The sequence below is a fragment of the Ochotona curzoniae genome, unplaced genomic scaffold (assembly GCF_017591425.1).
Source record: "Ochotona curzoniae isolate NIBS_2020 unplaced genomic scaffold, NIBS_Ocur_1.0 contig_1, whole genome shotgun sequence".
Lineage (NCBI taxonomy): Eukaryota > Metazoa > Chordata > Mammalia > Lagomorpha > Ochotonidae > Ochotona > Ochotona curzoniae.
Window position 1 is genome coordinate 34,959,069 of NW_024464918.1, and position 22,411 is coordinate 34,981,479.

The 22,411-nt window shown below is 40.4% G+C and overlaps 1 protein-coding gene across 19 annotated transcripts in view; it reads right to left on the reverse strand.

The window, feature by feature from the left end:
* The window catches only part of RAPGEF6 (Rap guanine nucleotide exchange factor 6), a 156,658-nt gene that overhangs the window by 21,026 nt on the left and 113,221 nt on the right, over nucleotides 1-22,411 (reverse strand). For 16 of the 19 annotated variants that reach the window (XR_005882945.1, XM_040971209.1, XM_040971235.1 and 13 more), the window contains 5 exons: nucleotides 21,113-21,324; nucleotides 15,962-16,085; nucleotides 9,658-9,878; nucleotides 4,505-4,693; nucleotides 1,807-1,941 (listed from right to left, as the gene is read on the reverse strand). Coding sequence is in view for 18 of the 19 variants with exons in the window: in XM_040971209.1 (XP_040827143.1) it covers nucleotides 1,807-1,941; nucleotides 4,505-4,693; nucleotides 9,658-9,878; nucleotides 15,962-16,085; nucleotides 21,113-21,324 (881 nt within the window). In the remaining variant the exon portion in view is untranslated. Of the gene's footprint in view, nucleotides 1-1,806; nucleotides 1,942-4,504; nucleotides 4,694-9,657; nucleotides 9,879-13,241; nucleotides 13,266-15,961; nucleotides 16,086-21,112; nucleotides 21,325-22,411 lie in introns of all 19 variants that reach the window. The other 3 variants (XM_040971046.1, XM_040971285.1, XM_040971277.1) reach the window with 1 other exon arrangement.

Sequence of the window (22,411 nt, forward strand, 5' to 3'; positions counted from 1 at the left end):
AGATTTTAGCACATTCAATCAGACCCAGTCAGTGTTCTTGTTAGACAAGTGTTGGTACTGGGATGATGCTCTGAAGAGCTTCTGAGAAAAGGACGGGCCATAAATACTTTCCTGAGCTCATGGATACACGGCCCTGCTGACGACTTGCCTCATGTCTCAGCAGAAGCATGGCTGCTGGTCTTTCCTCTTAGGATCCCATGAACAGGCAATGAGACGAAACAGCTCTGGGTGTCCTACAAAACTGTACTACTGCAGCCAAGGGCATGAATCACAAGAGAACCAGACACGTGTTTTGTACAGTTTGTATGTCCTTACTAAGTCTGAATGAACATTACAGTGTCTCAAGCAACTGGCAAGGCAGATGAGCAGCGGAGGCAGGTGGCCTCAGGGTGGCAGCAGCAAAGCAAACAAACCTTCCCAAGTATGAAACACTTACTGAAGCATCAGTCTTCATTTAGATGACTCATTTATATCTTATGTGGAGCCCCTCAAATAACAGGCAATCCGATCTTAAAAACAAAGTATTCAAACTAACAAAGAATTAACAGGGGATAGATTCAGTTTTGACATCAGAGCAATACCAGTGGCAGAAGTGAGCTCAAGTCCCAGGGAGGGATAGAATTTAGACCCTGAGGGCCGAGACAAGCTCTGGAGGCTGTGCCTTCTGCCAGAGCTCATGCTGTCTTCCCTCTGCCCAGGTACCACTCCAGGCAATGACACACTCATTAGCATGCCACATATGCTGCTGACAGGAGACGCCATCTGCATGTACACTGCCCAAGCTCATCAAGTAAAGCAAAGTTTCAGTCTGAATTACAAAAACACATGAAAACGCACAAGAAGGATTTCATGCTCACCACCTTTAAAGTTCTGGCTAAGCATAAATGTAGAAATCCATAAGAATATATGGTGTTTTAAACCTTGAGTAACTAAAGACAGTATTCCGCTACTTAAGGAAAACATCAAAATATGCTCTTTTGCCATATCTTACAGTTGGTTACAAATTATTACAGAAACTGTTACTTACATGTATTTCATAAAAAAACAACCACACAAAAACTTCAGGATTTGTGAATCATAATCCTTAGAATGTTCACAGACCAGAAGTGGTGGTGTGGTGTGGTGTGTTAAGCTGCTGCTGCAATCCCAGCATCCCATGTGAGTACCAGCTTGAGTCCTGGCTGTTCCACTTCCTTTCTAACTCCCTGCTCATGTGTCTAGGAAAACAGCAGATGTCCATCTGAGCACTTGGGCCTAGTCACCTACAGGGGGTAAGCCAGCAGATCAAAGGTATTCTCTGAAATTCTACCTTTCAAGACAGTCAATAAATACACGCTAAAAAAACCAAAAGGCTGGTTTGAGTTGCAGCTGCTCTGCTTCCAATCCAGGTCTCTGCCAGCGCACCTGGAAAGCAGCGGAATATAGCTCTAGCACATGGGTTCCACCCAAGTGGGAGCCCAGAATTGAGTTCTGGGTTCCTGGCTTTGGTTTGGCCCAGCTTTAGCTACAGAGGCCACTTGGGTAATGAGTTGTTGGATGGAATCAATCAAAACATCTTCTAAAAACTCTGCACAGATCAATATGTTGGTGATTTCTGCCTTCATTCTTACCTACACTTGTCCTCTGTAAAAGCAGTTAAGGATTGTACTTTGGACCAGAGTGTTAGTTATCCGATACATACCCCCTACAAAGCACCAGACTACCTTAGTAAAAACATGAGGGTCTATTTTTTACCATTTGCTATAGGCTGAAAAGTACAAAGTGCACACTGCGCAGAGCTGCTGGGTTGCAGTCGCTCCATCTTACCTTTGCGGGGCGAGCCTTGGGGAGAGGCAGGGGGACTGGAGTGCAAGGATGAGGCCACGGACAGCGCGTCTTCTGGGTGTTTCCTACTACCTGCTTCATCAGCTACTCCTAGAACTTTCTGAGGTAAACTTGTACCTAAAAGAAAAGCAGGGAAGAGATAAGCACCACTTCACAATTAAAAATGTCTGTCATTGTCTCAATCGTTACATAACTGAAGCCATAATGCACAACGGCGAACGCTGAAACGTGTGAACGTCCAAACGGACTGAATGTCGTTGCAATGGAATCCAGAGATGCTCACCTCTAAGCTATTCCTTCAGATTCAGCAGGGCAGCACAGACCAGATCCTAACAGTGAAATCACTTGTGTTTTGTGGCATAAGAGAGATAAACTTAACAGCCTGCCTGCACATGTACTGCACCCCCAATCAACACACCTGCTTGAAATGTCAACAGAGACGAGTGGCACAGATCCAAGCTGTTCCCTCTCAGCCAGAAGGCACATGGCAGGGCAATGTGGGGATGCTGGCACTGTCCCCACCTGTGCTGCATCCATGCTGTGGGTATAGGCAAGAGGATGCGGGGCTGCCCATCCAGCCCTTCTCAACAACACTAAACTCACACTGCAGAAGACAAGCAGTCAAGAGGAAGAAGCATGACTTTTCAGAAAATAGCATGGAGCCCAATGGAAACATCTGCTCAATACCCCGACAAAGGCCAGTCTTGTCTAGTGTAAATGAAATGTACCAACAGTTTTGTTCAATGTACTGACAATTTTATATGTGCCTTCTCTAAGAAATATCCTGTTCTTAAACAGGAAAGCACAGCTTCGATGAGAAGGAGCCTCTAAACAATGAAAAATCTAAGTTACTATACACCCACAACATTCTTCAATGAATAGTTTTAATGTAAACATTATACATTTATCTATAGAAGCCAAACTTAACTATAAGAAGAAGAAAGCTTGCTGGTACAAGGAGCCCTGGTTGTAGGTGGAGATGGCCGAGACACCAGAGCTAAACTGTCATCAGGAAACTTACTTAGTATGCCAATTCTGTACACAGTCCTCATTTCCACAGCCACTGAGGGATCTCAGGTACCAAGCAATTTCCCAAGGAATTTTTGCTTTAATTCTTATTCTAGTCCTTCTCAAACATAAATTGAATCTTAATTTCCAAATGTCAAACTAACAAGTTTCCTTCAGAAAAGCATGTTCTAACTTTGGCCTTCCTATAGCTTTACTCCTTCTCACCCTGGAGAGCTGTTTGGTAGAGAAGTAAAAGCAAGGAATTCAGAGCTTGGTGGTGGTGGTGGGGGGGGGGGGGATGTCAGGGCGCCTTAACTGCAGCTCCTTTTTTTTTGTTTTCGTTAGTGCATACTGAAGAGGGAAAATGCTTCCTACGCTGTAGGGTCATCAGAAAGTCTAAAAGAACACAGGAAGTGTGGGAGGCACGCAAGTGGGTGTCTGGCACTAAGCAGCCTCTAATTCTTAGCTGTCCTTCCGGTTGCTACTCAAGATTGTGAACGAGTTGGCAAAGTGCCTGCACCAGCTTGCAGACACCAACTTGCTCCCTCTGCCTGAAAACCTCTCGGGCGACTTCACCTAGTCACTGGCTTTTTCTTTTTTTAATGATTTATTTTTATTGGAAAGGCAGATTTATTGAGAGAAGGAAAAACAGAAAGATCTTTCAAAATGGTCACAGCAGTCGGAGCCCAGCTGATCTGACCGGGAGCCAGGAGTTTCCTCCGGGTATGCAATGTGGGTGCAGGGTCTCAAGGCTTTGGGCTACCATCCACTGTTTTTCCAGGTCATATCCTGGAGGGGAAGTGGAGTAGCTGGGACACAAACCAGTGGGATGCTGGTGCTGGCAGGAAGATTAGAACCAGCTGAGCCACTGCCAGTCCCTCTGCACTCACATTTTAGACTGCATTCTTCTAAAGGTTCACCTTTTTAACCCTTGATTTTCAAGAATCAAGAACATTTGGTCAAAACCCAAACTCCCGTAAAGGTTTTATATGTACCTCTGATGTAACAGCACGCATGCTGTACCCAAGTTATCTGCTACGTGTCTGTCTCACCAGATAGAAAATCTGGCAGAGCAAGCAATATTTCTTATTTAGCTTTGTACTTCTAAAACATTGTCATTTTCATAAAACTCTACTGCATATGAACTAAGGAATAATATTAGGAACCAATGTAATCTCAGTTCCCATCTAAAAGCTACTGTGAGGATATGGTGAAAATAGTAAAAATGAGTATAAGCTTATAGAGTTCTTGGGGAGAAAAATGGGAAAATCATTCATTAAGTCTTACACTCACTTCCTGAGTTTTAAGGAGTCATTAATCAGCAAACACATATAGCCACTGTTACAATAATCTCACTGTCATAACGTCTGCAGGTTGAATCCAACTATTCAATTAAACTCACTGAGTGCAACAGCCCTTAGGTTTGTAAGACCTATTGCTTTGTTTTCTGTTGGCAAATGGATTTCATAATTATAAGAGTAACAAGTACCAGCATTTAATAGAGCTTGCATGTGGTACTCAAAGGCAGGAAGAAAATGAAATGTTTTTGATCTGTGAGGTGATGGTTATATCACATAACCCATCTCACCCGATCCGGCCCTGAGCACTGCTTTGCTTGTTCTAATTTTCCTGGAAATCTCAAATGTACATAGTATTAACTGTGAATACTCACTCAACATGGAGTCTTTCACTTGTACCTTCTTCCTGATGGGATGCAGGTTAACAGCTGGCACCTGAAGCACCTGGCTGACTCTGTGGGGCTGATGCAAGTGCACTTTAGCTGGCTGGCCAGCTGACCTCATAGGCACTGGAGACATTTCAGATGATTTGGCAGATCTTTTCTCGCTTAAATTCTTGGTCACTAAATAGGACAGAATAAGAAAAATAGTAATAACATAATTTTAATTAAGGCTATTATCATTTATATTCATAAATGCTTGTTTCATCTGCTTTTAGCAACAAGTAAAACAGACTTATTTTTTAAAGCTCTATATTTATTTGAAAGTCAGAGATCTCCATCTTCCCATTTACTCCCCAGATGCTCACCAATGTCAGAGCTGGGCCAGGCCTAAGCCAGGAGCTTCCACAGGGACTTCCATATTGGTGTGGAGAGCAGGACGGAGGTGGAACAGCCAGGACTTGAATCAGTGCCTACATGGGATGCTGGTGCTACAGATGGCTGCTAAATCTACCAAGACATAGCACCAACCAAACTAATTTTCTTAAGAATTTATTCTAAAATCGGTGAAGGATGGGCTGTTATTTTTTAGATAATTCTTGAATCCATTAACCTTATTAGCTCCATCCCACCAGCTCAGTGAGAAAGGTCAAGTTAACAACCTTTCATGTATACTGCTGAAATGCTGCCCTCCCTGCATGCAAACCTTCCATCTGCTCTGGATCACCGCAGTGCCTGTTCGAAAATGAAAATGAGATCAATCCATCCCCTCATGTGCTGCATTAAGTGACATGTGACGGGCAATGCTTTGAGGAGAAAGGCCCTGCATGATGCAGCAATAGCCTGCAGCTAAGGAACATTCTCCAAACTGTCTAGCCTTGATTCAAGGTGGGACACTGCAAGGCTCCATTTCACTGGCTGCATCCAGAAGTGAACTTTGTCACAAACTTCTGGGAGCCCTTTTCTAACATCCCACAATGTGCAGTGTCTAGATTACAGAATCTTGACTTAATTCAAGCAGAAATCTCTTTGAAATCAGTACTATGGAGGCTGTGTTATGGTGGAATGGGTTACAAAGCTGCTAACTGCACTGCCACCCAGTATCAAAGCACTGGAGTCCCAGCTTTCCTACTTCTGATCCAGCTCACTGGTGATGTGCTTGGGAAAGCAGTGGAAGATCTTCCAAGTATGAGAGAAGCCACCAAGCACATGGATGACCAGGCTGAAGCTCTGGGTCCCTGGCATCAGCTTGGCCCAAACTTGGCCATGGCAACCATCCAGGGAGTAAATCACCAGATGGAAGATCTCTTGGTCTTTCTCTCTAACTGCAACTAATAAATAATTTTAAGTCTTATAAACTCAAAAAGATAAAAGCAAAAGTAGATCAGGCCTGTTCAGCACTGCTCTCATAGCTATTATGTTTTCGTGATGAGAATATTTTGGGTGGTAAGAATCAAAGGACATTCAGTCAAACCCCAGAGACTCCTGAATTAACATGTACTGGTTCATTAACTATCAGAATCCAAGATGTCAGAAGTTGAGAGTCAAAAACCAAAAAGAACAGAGTCAAGAGACACATTTTCTCTTTTCCTCAGTATTATTCAATTCTCTACCTCTACAATGAAAGGAAAACACAAATATACCTATTAAGTAATAGAACCAAATGCTATAATGCTTATGATTCAACCATTGTTTGGCCTTTGGTAGATACTATTTGAAATATGTGAGGATTATACAGTAGAAGCAAAAATAAGACTTTGCAATGAAATTAAAGATACCGAGCTAAAATCTCAAATTCGATTTTCAAAAGAAAACCGCTGAGTTTTCTTCATTTCAAATCAATATTAAATATGCAGCAAAGGAAACTATTTAGTGTTATGAGAGAAGACAGGTAGGGTAGATGCATGCAGAAGAAGCTACACTAAATGCATTTGTGTGTGTTACATAAATAATCCTAAATCAGATGAAAGCAGAAACATAGTGTCCATAACTACAACATGATAAAGTATATACAGAGAACCCAGGGAGAAATAACAGGTGACATTTTAAAAGGTCAGAGGGCTTTAATATGCACATGATGCTGAACAGTGAAATGAAAGGTTTAAAAGGTCCTATACATTCTTCTATGCTTTATTTTTGGCATGTATTGCATTATTCCTTAAGACTGACATTGATTTCAACATCAGTAAATTTTGGGGTATACTATCTCATTAGAATACAACTTCAATAGTGAACCCCTAGGGTGCTGTTTGAGGAGTCAACGGCAAGGTTTACGAAATGCTTGGAAGGAATTCCAGTATATTTAGAAAACTCTGAGTAACTTATATTTTAATATTTTGTTTCTTTCTCTAAGTTTAATAGGTTGATAAAGAAAATCAGATATAAACTTAGTCCCAACCCATGCCAAATTTTACGTTTGAGAATTCAGACTTAGGGTAATGAGCCCCTTAGTCTCCATTCCTCTTCTTATGGGGAGCAGTACTCTTGATAATCTGCTTTGGTAACACTACTTGGTAAGAGCTCCTTACCTTGTATATTAACACTGTCACATGTCAGTGTAAAATCCATACATACATATATATATGTGTGTGACTTGAGTTCTATTTTTCTACTCTATTGATATACTTTTCCTATTACTATAAAAATACCATAACACTGATAAATTTTAAAGTCAATTTCCTTCTGTAATTCACAATTTAGAAACGTAACCATAATGTGAGTTTTATGGGCATAACAATTAGCCTGTAATTGAACACAAGAAGCACAATCATTTTTGGGGTTACATCAATTCATTTTACTGCTTTTGATTTCTGCTTTTATATCCAAGATTCCCCTGAGCCAGAGACAGAGCCATTCCATTATCTGTACTTGATTTTATTTTTTAAAACTTAATTACTTTTATTTCAAAAGCAGATTTACAGAGAGAAAAGCAGAGATAGAATCTTCCATCCACTGAATCATTCCCCAAATGACCACAAAAGCCAGAGCTGGACTGGTCTGAGGCCAGAAACCTTTCAGTGGACTCCCACATGGGTCAGGGGCCCGTGGACTATCCGCTGCTGCTTTCCTAGATACTTTAGCAGAGAGCTGGATGGGAAGTGGAACAGCTAGACTTGAACTGGTGTCCATACAGGATGTTGGCACCACAGTGGGAGGCTTAATCTACTATGCCATGCTAGGCCTCTATTTGTAATTAATTTTAAAAAAATCAATATTAAGAACAGAATTTTTCATTGTATTTTCTAGACATTAGTACACAATGTCTCTGATTTTTCCTATTTTAACTTGCAGCAACAGTATCTTATTTTTTATTTTAAACTCCTTAAATTTTCTAGTTGGTAAAAATTATCTGTAAAATAAAAAGGAAGTAAAAATGTTCTTAAACAGAAATGAGAAAATAAATTTCTAAAACTTTCAAAGGAAGATTTATTTACTTGAAAGGCATAGCTACAGAGAGAAGGAGAGACCAAAAGAAAAAATCATTTTTCCATTCACTCCATCACTCCCCAAACAGCTGCAACAGCCAGTCTGCACCAGGCCAAAGCCAGGAGTCAGGAACTGCATCTGAGTGTCCTATGTGACTGGGGGCTCAGAGTCTCTGGGGTCATCTTCCCCTGCTTGCCGAAGTGCAATACCAAGGAGTTGGTGTGGTGTGCAGCAACCTTTTCTCATATGGCACGCACCACAACACTGGCTCCTATAAAATTCCCCCTGCTTTGAAAGGTTAGAGTGGGGAGAGGTGTTACAGCTAGTAAGAATCACAGAAACCTGCTCTATGAGGAAGTATGAGACAGATGAAGCTGCCAACAGAGAGGGGACTTCTTAGCAGAGTAGTTTTACTGAAAAGAACGAACTGAAAGAGCAGAGGGAAAGCTGTTGGGAGGAGCTTCATCAAGAGTCATCTTGGGAAAGCTGCGTACGAGACCCTTTAAGAAAAGTGTTTCTCGGGCTGGGTGCAACGGCCTAGCGGCTAATTCCTTGCCTTGCATCTACTGGGATCCCATATGGGCACTGGTTCCTGTCCTGGATGCTCTACTTCCCATCCTGTTCCCAGCTTGTTGCTTGGGAAAACAACAGAGGATGGCCCAAAGCCTTGGGGTGCTCCACACCCAAGTGGGAGATCCACGAGAAGCTCCTGGCTTGTGGCTTCACATAGGCTTAGCTCTGGCCATTGCAGCCACTTGCGGAGTGAACCAGCAGACAGATCTTTCTCTCTGCATCTTCTTCTATCTGTGTATCTGCCTCTCTAATTAAAAAAACCATTTTTTTAAATAGTAACAATGAAGTGTTTCTTGTGTGGCAAGCTCATCCTGCTCCCGGTCTCTCAGTGCACCTGTTTAGTTGTGAATTTTTCAGGACAGAGAAGTCCTATCTTGGGGTCTGCAGCAGGGGAGTGGTAAGGGTGCACTGTTTACATTCTCCACACTTCCGAGACTGGTCACAGATAACTCCAGCCACTAGGCCTTCTGCATGGCCTGCTTTTCTCCCAAACTGGTTAATGAAATTCTTTGTCTCATTTATCATCGCCCAAGTGTTTCAAGTGGGTTATAAGCATGTTTCATATTACTAGAGGAGCTCCGTCACGGGCTCTTTTTACCATTCCCACAAGCAATGGCTTCGCTGTATCACAACATTAGATTAATACAATCAAAGTAGGTGTTTAACGCACTGGTTAAGATGTCAACCTGGAACACCCAGACCCTGTATCACACTACCTGGTTTACACCCCACTACTCACTCCTAATTCAGCTTCTGCCTAACGTGTACCCTGGAAGGCAGAAGGTGACAGCTCAAGTACTTGAGTTCCTGCCACCAGCATGAAGAAGTTCCAGGCTGCTGGCTTTGGCCCAGCCTAGCCTGGCTACTGTAGCCATTTGAACCAGTGAACGGAAACTGTCCATCTCTATTTGTGTCTCCTTTTTTGACTTCCAATTAGTTGAAAAAAAATTAAAAATTTTTAGAAACTATTCCTCTGCATGCAGAACATTAATATGAGAAAGGGACAGAATATCAGATTGATACTTGTGAAACATCAATAATCTTTTGACAGAGAAAGTGGACAGTTTTCTTGGATTGCAGCCTAATTCTGGAGATACGTCCATTGTGCTGTGCTCTTTAGTATCACACAAATGAAAAGCTGTACTCACAGGTACCATACGCAGGCTCCCACTGCAAGGACATCATCTGGAACTTCTCCTCATCTGTCTCTACATCCAGACCAGAAAGATACTGCTTGACTTTCCGTGCCATCTGGGCATCCTCATATAGCTTTTTGGCATTAAGCAGAGAGCTACGGCGTGCTCGTTTCTTGTGCCCGCTTCCCTGAATATCCAGCATGTTTGAATTTGTGCTGCCTTGACTCAGTGACCTGGAAGAAGATCGAGAGCACAATCAGAGGCTGTAAAGATGAACATTAAATAATGAAATTGGACATTCAAAGATTTTGTTCTGTTAATGCTATTACATGCCAATAAAAATGAGTTAAAAGATGAAGAGCATTAAAGCAAAGTAATCTGGTACACATGGCAATGTTCTGGATTAAGAACAGGTATGACAAAGTGTAGACTTCAAGAGAGAAAAATATACCAATGCCTCCCTTAGTGACATACTCCAACAAATCAGTGCTTATGCCTATGCAACTCACAGCACAACTCTGACAAGGAAAGGTCACCGCAGGCCTGCAGGCCACCCTTACTCCGGAGGTATGGCAAGAGGCAGCATCAGGACAAGTTTACTTGTTGTCAGATCTCTGCACTCAGGTTCTCTGTTAAGGAAGTTTCTAGAATAGCTTTGCCTGCCTGTGCTACTTTGAACACACTACTGTAGTTGTCATTCCTGCTGATAGCAGACTCACTCTGACCACGTCAACCAATTTCACCAGTAACTAGATTTTACCCAAAATTCACATAACAATCGATAAGATATTTTACATTTAAATTAACACAGGGATGGGAAAAACATCAAGAGCTACTTTAAGCACCCACTTACATTTGAATGATTAGGAAGTATCTGGATTCTGCCACCAAAGCTCTGAGACTTTACTTTCACAGTGCCTCTAAACATAATGCAACTGCAAGCTGGGTGGAAGCAATCAGAATCCATGCCAAGCCATGCCACTCATCTCTGTGCTTGGTAAATCCCCTCCCACAAGGAGACATGGGAATCAACAAGCAACTCCAATTACAACACTCCTGTCCTTTCTAACAAGGACGCTAACACAAGCTCTTAAATGACCTCTACCATGAAGGCAGCTGCCAGCCCACAATGCTAAGAGCATCATCCACGAATTTTCTCAATTAACCTCATATTTAGACAATGATATTTTGAATACACAGATTTCACCCATAAAATTTGTTGCTCAATGCTCACATCCCAAGTTCAGACAGACACTAACAGCCTAATGTAAAGCAGGTGAAATATAATTGAAAAACTGAAAAAGGTTTATAGATTTCTTTTTCGTATTTTAAGATCTTGGAAATAGAGGTGTGTCTTACACTCAATGGCAACCTTCAATTGCTACCAGTCAGGCCAAAACAGTAGTGTGAGCATCAATACTCTCATAGGCATAAGCCTCAAAGCTGGCAGAATGATTCAGAAGAAAATCTGATTAGTTAGTGGATTATCCTTATAGCCCTCAGGGACCAAAATGAGTTTTAAGAGATAGTGAATCTGACAAGTTCAAAATCAGCATCAAAACCAGGCTGGCCCCAATGATTCGCAAAGAGAACCTCAGACCAGCATTCCCTCTTTAAGGCATGTCTTAGGAAATGCTGCCTTACGAAGAGACATGCATGTAATAAAAAGAAACGAATCAAAACAGTCAAAAAGTGATTCACAAAGTTTCAGAAAGACCTAAGCCACTTAATTGGGCCTAGATTTTTCTAACTATGCATACACAGGGTAGCACATGATCAGGTAAATCTATAAGAACAAAACCCAAAAATTCCCAACGGTAACTGGACACCATTGTACCTTTTCTTGGTGGCACCTTAAAATACATCCAAAATTAGTGATGCTATGTACTCAAAGAAATGCAATGAAGTTGCAATATTTTTTAATAAAAAATTTAATGCTTCTAGTTGGTATGTAGGAAAAAACCACAAGACAAAATATTGACAACTCTAAGATACCAAATTTAACTAATGGAAATAGTTTGTCTTCTAAATTATTTCTAAAAAATATTACCATGTGAAACCAAAATGCCTAATGTTCACAAGAACCAAATATCACACAACGCAACCCTAAAGCGAAATCAATAGTGAATTTGTTAGTTTAACTTACTCATCCTCCAAATACCCACTAGGACATACTGTCCAAGTTTTCTTTAAAATTACAACTTACTACAATTGTAATGCCAGCTATCAACTTCTATCTTCAACGAGAAAAATAAGAGAAGACCAAGACGTAAATGTATGATAAAGAAAAAAATATCAATGCATGAGAAAGACACACAGAACCAGGGAACAAAGCAGAAAAACTTCATCGAACTTTAACAAAAAACAACACCACAAATAAGACAAGACTGAAGTAAAGCAAGCGGCTCACAAAAAAATTCCTTTAACATGGAATAAAATTATTTAATTCCATAGCTCATGAGTCTTAATATAATTATCCCGATGCAATTTCTCCATCTAGGAAAGAAACTTTCTCTTCATTCAAAAATTAAAGAGCTAACTGGATCATTCTGCAAAGATCTTTATCCTTCTATGATTTTAACTAGATGTCTAAGCTGTGCAGGTGAGATCTGAACCTACTCTAAAAACCAGAGGTGAGGGGCCAGTGCTGAGGTGAAGTGAGCAAAGCTACTGTAGGGCACCAAAACTGCACACAGGCAGTGGTTACAGTCCTGGCTGCTCCGTTTTGGAGCCAGGTCCCAGGTCTGCTGGGAAGGCAGAAGGTGGCCCAAGTCCTTGGGTTACTGCCTGCACACGGGAAGATGATTCAGGCTCCCATTCAGTTTGAGCCCAATTCCAGCCACCGCAGCCATGTGGAGCGTGAGCCAACAGTACTCTGTACTCTGTAACTCTCTCAAATAAACAGATCTTTCCAAACAGAAGAAGCCAGTTTCATGTTCCTGTAATGGTTTTAAAAGGACAGGTGCAATCTTTAATCAAACCTGCCAAGAATTTAAAGTGAAATCCAGAGTCTTGCAGCATCATGGCATCTAGTTCAATTTCACTGTTTGGATAAAGGTTGTTTCTTTTTAATTACTGACAAATGTAACCTTTATAAGCAGATTAACTGTAGGACGTGTTCACTTTGAAAAAAGGAAAGTGGTGTAGATTCTAGACTCAGCACTATTTATATTGGATCTAACACTAAAGAGCTTTAGGATTCTGGGTCACTGTACCTTCCCCATCTGTACCATGGGAATGACATGATCTCCTGACTAGGTGGAAGGTCATTTAAATGAATAATTCAGAATGCTTACAACAGTATGGTACAGAACAAGCACACAGCAAGTATGTACTACTGCCTATCATCTGATCTTGCCGAATTAAAAACTGAAAAGGACTTATAATATATAGTCTGTCAATAACAGAAGGATAAGGTGGGGGGGAAGCTAGTTCTATCACTACTTTCATCTTGTTAGCAAAAGGCATCTGCTGGGAATGTAGGTTGCAGGGTTAATAGAACGCATGCTGTTTTCTGCCGTGCATTAATGAAAGGATGCAGTATGTGTTAAGAGTCGCACAACCTTCATTCCAGTTGCGTTCATCTCTACACTTACCCCAGACTCCGCCACCTCTTCTTCCTGCAAGCAAGAGCCACAAACATTGAAGCATGGGTTTGAACAGGAAAGCACAGAAAAAAGACAACAAGTGAGAATCAGAAACTATGCAGACAGAACAGAACAGAGAAATTCTACTCAGAAACAAACTGCAGCATTAACAGGCGAATGTCTTTACGCAGGTGGGAAGGGTGAGGAGTCCTGATATGTAATGAAGGTTACAAACATTCCACAACATTGTTTCAAATATGCTTGAGATCATTCACTTTGTTTTTACACAAATTTACCCACAAGCCTAAATTTAAATATTAAGAAGCTTAAGGAAAATCATTTAGTTTGTATAAATTCTGAATTGACACTTTAGGGCAAAGCCTTAAAATAAGAGCATTTTTCACCTTTCCTTTCAATTCCTGCAAATCTTAAATTTCAGTTTTTTTTAAAAAAAAATTTTAAGTCACTTATTAAAATGACATGATGACACTATATGGAACAAAGAGACAAAGAATTTCGTTTCTAAATGCTGAAATTCCTCAAGCAGTGTATTTTAAAGAAAACGATAACCAGTAAAATCAAGTATCAGTCAGGCGGTGAGCACATGGCCTAGCAGTGAGGACGCTAACGCTGCAGAGACACGCACACGCCAAAACTGGGCTCAGTGCCTGCCTCTGGTGTCACCTGTTTTTGCTAAGGCTGGCCCTGGGAGGCCAGTCACATGACTCCAGCCACTGGGCTCCAGCTACTCACAGGATGGGAGGCACAGACTGGCTCACTGGCTCCTGGCTTCAGTACCCTAAACCCTGTAGACATATGGGGAGCCAATCAGTGGATGGGGCTCTCTCCTGTGTGCTCTCAAGCAATTTAAAATGCAGGTAAAAAGATGCCATCAAAATCTTAATGCTCTACATACTTTTTTTTTAAAAAAAGATCTATTTTATTTTTATTGAGAGGAGGAGAGACAGAGAGGAAGATGTTCCGTCCAATGATTCATTCCCCAAGTGACCACAATGGCTGGTGCTGCGCCGATCCCAAAGCCAGGAGCCTCTTCAGGTCTCCCACATGGGTGTAGGGTCCCAAGGCTTTGGGCAATCCTCGACCGCTTTCCCAGGTCACAAGCAGGGAGCTGGATGGGAAGTGGAGCTGCTGGGATTAGAACCGGTGCCCATATAGGATCCCGGCATGTGTAAGGCGAGGACTTAAGCTGCTAGGCCACAGCGCTGGGCCCACTCTACATACTCTTAACTGAGCACAGGTTTTATTCTTATGTCAACTAAGTACTGTTTAAATAAAATCAGTTGTTTTTATCCATAACAGATAAATGATAGCATAATAAAATGCACCATTTCTTCATAGAAAGATACTACATTTTAGTACTGACAAAACTAATTCATGAAAGATTCAGCTCAACCTAAATATAAATGCTTATTTCTCACACGCATTAGCTACTCAACCCTTTCCTAAGAAGACAGTTTGGTTTATTAATTTCCTTCCACGTCTATTTCAGAATCCCAACTACAATATTAACTCACAGGTCACAAAAGTAATGTCTTAAGATAAGGCGATAATGTGAGTAAATGGAGGTTCATGTAGGACAACAAACAGGGAGCAGGAGGGTCACTGCACAAAGACACGAAACAAAACCAACACAAGCCCTAATCTGCTTCTGCTTTGGTCTCTGGCTCTCCCTGTTCCTGCTTCCAGGCTGTTCACAGTGCACCTGTCTCTCCCACACAGATTCTCAACAGGCAAAAGAGGCTAGCGAGGGAAGAGGAGGCCTGGCACATTCCAGGCTCCACACTTGGAGGGTCTCAATTACGGCAACCAGCAGATCAACTACTACAAAAACAACAATCCTACAGCAATCTTAAACAAGACAAATAAAAGCAAAAAATCAATCCTGACACACAGTAGTTCTGCTTAGTTGTAAAATTCTCTGCCTGTTGAAGTACCAGATATTTTTGCTTTCTTGACAAGTCTTGTGTTTGCCGTCCCAATCTTTCAGCTTTAAAACCCTTATGTGTTAGAAGGTATACACACAGGCCCCAAAGAAAATCAGAAGAAAAGTTAAAAATTACAATGTCTATTTACATCCCAAAACTTAAACAGCTTAAAAGCATACTTCTAGTAAATTTTACATACACATTTGAGGACATCTTTGCAATCATATTAAAAATAAAAATTTAAAATTATTCCTAGTAGACCAGGTTAATACAGAACATATTTTCCATTTTTAAAACAGAGCATGATTAAATTTATACTTTCTAAATGGTGTTAATGAAGTACAGAGAAACAGCAGGATTATAAACTGAAAGAACTATGTTTTAGAAGACTAACAGTAAGAATTGGTAAGAGAACTCTACAAATATTCAGCAAAAATAAAAAGATAGATCAACCAGATTAGAAACAAGATGAAAATGATTGTCTTTACTAATTTCAGTAGAACCAACTTTTCAGTATTTGGTTTACACTGTAAACAATGAATTATTTACACATTCACAAAGTAATAAAGACACAGTAAATTTTAGCAAATTACATAAGAACTACTCTAACATTTAGTGTTTATGTAAAAGGAGCCTATGGCCACCTACCTGTGAGGGTTACTGTGATTAGAAAAAACAGAGTTAACCATGTAAGCACTTAGCCTAATACACAAAAAACGGCAGAGGACGAATAAGCGAAGACAGTGCACCGCTCCGTAACACTTGACACACGACAACGCCTACCTCTGCCTAAACATCACAGCCGGGTCCATATTAGCAGACGCCATTCGCATAACTTGACGGATTTCCTTGGCGATCATTCTGAGTTTTTCAAAGTTTACTAAACCATCTACTGTAGAGTCATTTCCTTTAAAATAAAATGAATTTCATTCTTAGAGGCATATCTATAGTGTACAGCCCCCCAAATCCAACCCTGGATGTTCAACTTACTCCCAGGCAGGTCCCCATTTGCCCTTGGGGACAATTTGAAACCTATGGTGTTAGCCACAGGTCATAAGGTCACACTAGGCTTAATTACTCCCAGTGTACCAAGTATTTTTTGATTTATGATACCATAACACTGCTAAATGAATTATTGTAGGAGTGGAAGATATTCCATAAATATAATATTTGAGTTTTCTTGAAAAGGAAAAAAAAAGCTATAGGATAAGAGATTACACAATGTTCAGTATTAAATTAAGCAATGGTTGCCTCCTGGGGCTAAAACTATTCTGTGAGCCCTTTACTTTCCTTCTCCCAGAACTTGCATAATCCTAACTTCATAATGATTAGAACTAATCTGTCCATAAATCTCATTTCATTATTTTTGTTAATTTGTTAAATAATTCTGAGAAAAAAATCATACAGCTTTCAAAATGGTCTATTTTTTTTGTTGGAAGAAATCCAGCATAAAGGTCAGATGAAACTCTCCTGCTAGCTTGCTTACTAATCTAAGGCAAAAGAAAGCCCACCAGCTTCAAAGCTCATCTGACAGTCTTGTGTGTTTTTTCACACCTGTCTTGAACCCTGAGTGCCACCACTTCATCTATCTGAGGAGCCTGCAGCACTCCAAAACTTTGAAGTCAAGCAGAAGACCATGTGAGTCTGCAATACAAGGCAGACTACTTCTCACGGCAAACATCACCTCTACACTGCAGGCATGAATTACCCAGTTCAGCATAAGCTGCAAACAAGAAAACCATCGCAGATATTCTCAATCACGTGACTGTGCTTTGAGGCAGCATGCCAGACAAGTGCATCAAATCCCTACAACAACAGTTCTTCCAGAAAAAGAGGCATCAAAAGGATCATTAACATTAGGTAATCAGAACATTCTGCTAGAATTAGAAAAGTTGGATGAAAATAGAAAAAAATGAGTGAATCGAAACAGCTAACAAGACAGTGAAGATCTGAGAGGACTGGATGCACAGGAGCAGGCTCGGCATCCCAGGTGCTTCCCCAGGTGCAGCTGGTGCCTTTAGTGGGGCACGAGGAGCTGGACAAGTAGCCAGAGCCATTCTGCCTTTTCAGACACGAGGAGAAGCAGCTTCAGTCCAACAGTTCCTCAATGCTTTTGGCGAGGAATCTGAAGGTCTATATCCCAGGACTAAGGACAAACAATGCAGACTTCAATCAAAGCCCACTGTTAATGTATTTCAAGTCACTTGAAAATGGGCTAAACTGATTCTGGACTGCAAGCAGGCTGCCAGAAGCAAGCTTTATTTCTCTGTGGAAAAGAACATTTGAAATCTCTTCTTATTTCTGAATGTTTTAAAACACAAAACACTTATATTACCTTATCAAAGATAACCAGGTACATGAGGAGAAAGGAAACAAGATTAAACACAAAAGAAAGAAGAAAACAACATGAACAGACCCACAGGGATACACATAATCAAGTTACCAGTAAAACCTCAAACGTAACTATGCAGAAATGATGCCAGCAAGGAACACAAAACTAAACAAACGGAAAAAAACCCACAGTAACTAGAATCAGAAACTCAGTGACATATTTAAGAAGAGACTGCACATAGTTCATGAGAGAATAAGCAGCAAAATTGGGTGCAAGAAAATATCAGAAGGAAGTATGGCGGAACAGATGAGCATTACATGGGAGAACACATGAGAAGCAGAGAGATTAGACCTATCAAATTAAAGCACCGTTCCCAAAGGAGATGCCAGAAAAAGGTCTGGCTTGTGGTCCAGCAAATTAAGTCAGCACCTGTGACATGGGCATCCCAGATCAGAAAGCCATTTGGAGCTTCAGGGCTCAGCTTCCAATTCAGCTCTTTGCTAATGCGTCTGGGAAAACAAAAGGTGACTCAAGATCAAGATGACCCCCAGATGCTGTCACCCACGTCAGAGGCCTGGACTGAACTCCAGGTTCCTGGTATTCACTTGGCTCAGCAATAGCCATTGCAACCATTTGGGGAAGTGAGCCAGCACACATGTTCTCTCTCTCATCTTTAAGATTTCTTTCTTTTAATTGGAAATTCAAATATACAGAGTGACGATCTTCCATCCAATGATTCACTCCCCAAGTGGCCGCAACGGCCAGAGCTGAGCCAATCCAAAGCCAAGAGCCAGGAGCTTCTTCTGGGTCTCCCATACAGGTGCAGGGTCCCAAAGCTTTGGACCGTCCTTGACTGCTTTCCCAGGCCACAAGCAGGGATGGAAAGCAGGGCTGCCAGGACTAGAACAGGTGCCTATATGCGATCCTGGTGCATTCAAGGCAAGGACTTCAGCAGCTAGGCCATCATGCTGGGCCCCCTTTTTCCACTTGTAAGGATCCTGGTGTTTACCTTCAGTCAACCAGACAATCCTAGCTCATCTCTCTATCTCAGAATCTTTAACTGAATCCCAGCTGCAGAGTGCCATTTGCCACAGCACAAAGATAGCCTCCAGAGATCTGCACAAAACAGCCACTGCGTTTTCACACTATGTCAAAGTGTTAGAAGAACACAGCTGCCAACCAAAAATACACTTTTGATAATGAAGTACAGGCATTTTCAGATGAATAAAACAATACTATTTCTAATGAACATGATTTAAATGTAAGCTATAGTTCTAAATACAAAAACTTCACTCTCCTTCCACATCTACCCAATTATGAAACCTTGAAATGCAAGGAGGAGTAACAATACAAGGAAACACATAGCTGAGATGAAAGAAATACATTTTAGCAAACAGTCGTATCTTGTGTGATTTAAAGGCACAGCAACAACAAAAACACTGGGAGGTGAGTTACTGAAGAGCAAATGGTCTGAGCCTGCCAAGTCTGACACATAAGAAATTGTTAACGAACACTAAACTAGTTAATAGTAACAAGTATGTATGAAATAAAATCTAGTATGCATTAAAAAAACAAATAAAATCGTATACTACATAATTATCAACTTAATAAAGTATAATGCCATATACAAAAATTATGTCAGGTTACAAACCAACCTTACAGTCACAGCATATTAAATCAGTCCTTCAGAAGTAAAAACTTAAGAACTAATCTTAAGAAAGGCAAATGGAAAGTTACATCATACCCAAAATCTATAAATATTTCTTTCAAATATATTAAAAACAAAGACAAAGCTAGCTAAAAAAAGCACAGGCAAGAAACTCAAGATACTTAATAAATAAAAGAAAACTAAAGGGGTTGGCATTTGGCATTGAAGACACAGAACGCCATATCGCACACTGAAATGCCTTGGTTCAAACCCCCTTGATTCTGGCATGACATGGGAGGCAGCAGGTGAGTACTCAGGAACCCAGGACCAGTCATCCACATGGGAGATCCGGACTGAGTGCCTGGCTCCCAGCTTTCGCCCAGCGCAGTCCTGGCTACTGTGGGCATTTTGAGAGTGATCCAGCAGATAACAATATCTGTCTCTCTACTTCTTGAAAAATTATGAGATAATTTAAAGTATCATTTATATTTATACACATCTATATATACACACATGAATATATAAAAGTATTCTCAATGTCATTATATAATTGGGGAAATATAAATTAAATCATACTAAGATATAATTACACTGCTATAGGAACGGCTGAAAATAAAAACATTTCATTCAGCAGGTGTTGTGAACAACAAGGAGTTGTTTTCCAAAACTGATTGTAGGAATATCAGGATCTACAAATTCTACCCTGAATATATAGCTAATAAAAATGCATTAATAGATAAAAACAAAATATTCATATAGCATTATTTGCAACAGGCCAATAGTGGAAACTACCAAACATCCCTCAACAGAACAGATGCATCACAGTAAATCAAATGTTAAGTAATAGAATTACAGCTACAGTCAACAGGGAAAATTTTTTCAAATTTAATGTTGATCAAAATAAGCTAGAATTAAAAAACATTAACACAATCTATTAGAGACTACAAAAAGTACATGTAAGACAGCTGAAATGCCACCTGGGACACCTGCATCCCACACTGGAGGGCTTGCGTCTGAATCCCAGACACACTTCCAGTCCAATGTTCCTGCTATTTGAGCACACTGGGAGGCATCAGATGGCAGCTCAACAACTTGGATACCTGCCACCTACTGGGTTCGGACTGGGTTCCGAACTCCTGGTTTCTGTCTGAGCCAGTACTGGCTAGTGTGGGCATTTGAGAGTAAGCCAGGAAATGAGTTGTTTTTGTATCTGTTTCTGTGCCTTACAAATAAAACAAAAATAAGTAGATTTAACAATTCCATGCAAAACTGATTTAAAAAATAATTTTTGCAATGGTAGAGCAGGTTAAGTTGCAGTATAGGACACTTAGATCCCAAATGGAGTCCTGGGTGCTCTGCTTCCAATCTAGATTCCTACTAACGCATCCTGGGAAGCAGCCAATGATGGCTCAAATGCCTGGGCCTCTGCTGCTCACACAGGAGACCCCATGGAACCCCAGGCTCCTGGCTTTGGCATGGCCCAGCCCTAGCTGTTGGAGGGATTTGGGGAGTGAACTAGCTGATGGAAGAAGTTTCGGTTGCTCTTTCAAGTAGATGAAAATAAACAAACAATAGAAGTCAAGATGGTAGTTAACTGAAAATTTCAAAGTGGTAGCTAGAAAGGAACATGGATAGAGAGCTTCTATTGAGTCGTTTGTCTTTTGTATGTGTTAAGTAACTTCAACTACAAATTGAAAGAAAAGTATTAACAAACAAAATGATAAATATGATGGAATAGTCTGATCTTGATGAATCAAGTTGGTATTTGATTAAATACAATAACCACTTCAATGAGTTTTTGTTAACAATGTAACTTTTGGAGTCCTAAAACTGGCTGCATTTAACTGGGTAAAGTAGTGACATTAATTACTAGGTTGGATTACGTAACAAGTAAATATAACATATACAACTGTATGAAACTAAATATGCTAGTTTTCAAATAACTTTTAAATACCTTCATGCAGAAATGTCATATCTTTCTTGACAACAGGAAAAAGTGGAATTATTGGAGGCTGCATGCTCTGACTACTAAGGATATTTCTGTATTTTGCCATGTTTCTGGATGGATCAAAAAGGTCTTGCAGATCCTGGAGATGCTTCTCGTATTTGCTTGGTAACTTTTCCCAAGTACCTCTGAGTCGTGCTACAGGTGCCAAGTTCAAGCCGCTGCCAAAGATGAAAATAAAATGTTAAAATAACAGAGCTGGGAAAGTCATAGGTAAGTGAAGTACATATACCAAGTCTCTGAAAAAGCTAAGAGGAATCAAGGGACTCTTCACTCTTAAAACAACAATTTCTTTGAGGAACCACATCACTTGCCTATAACTGCATGCATACGGTCTTAAATTTATAGTTTGCATGTAAATAAATTTAAGGCTGTATCTGTATAATTACACTGCATTTGTAAATGGCAAATGCAATAATTCTGCAGAATAGACACTGACCTTAAACATTTCAGGCATCAAAATACTCCTTGTTGTAACTAGAAATAATTTCATGTAGGCAATACATCTCAAACTTGTTTGATGCTGAGCACTAATTGCAGATTACAAACTGGAATAAATCAATGACCTAGAAATGATTTTAGAGGCAGCACATGTGGCATAGCATATTAAACCACTGTATACAAAGCCAGCATCCCCCATCAGAGCATCGTTTTGAGTCTCAGCTGTTTTGCTTCTGATCTTGCCTCCTAGTAATGTGCTTGGGAATGCAGAACATGCTTGGGCTGCTATCAGCACCTTAGGCACAATGGAGCTGGACACACCTGCTTTGGCCTGGCCTAACAAAGTGAAGAAATGGATGGAAGAGATCTGACTCCATACCTGTCATTCTGCCTTTAAAATAAGTAAATGTTAAAAGCAAACTAACTATTGGACTGCTGAGCTCCGAGGACCAGATGTGGGTCCAGAACTTGTCTCCTGACTATAAAACACAAACTAAAAAAGTTTATAAAAGAATGAGTTTAACATGACACAAGAGCTTAGGATAAGAGAAATTTATAAAAAATGAACCAGTGAAGTTCAGGAAATAAATAGAAGAAAAAAAGTCATAAAGAGGAAATAGAAAATAATGGAAGTGAAAAAAGATATATTCAAAGGTACGCTTGCATAAAGCATTCCAGAAATAAAAGATTTGGATCTCCAGATTGAAAAGGCATCATAGTCCTTGAAAATCTGATACACACTTGTATCACAAGTATGAGGTCCTTCTCACAAGACCCCAACCAGAGACTTCAATTCAACAACTGACA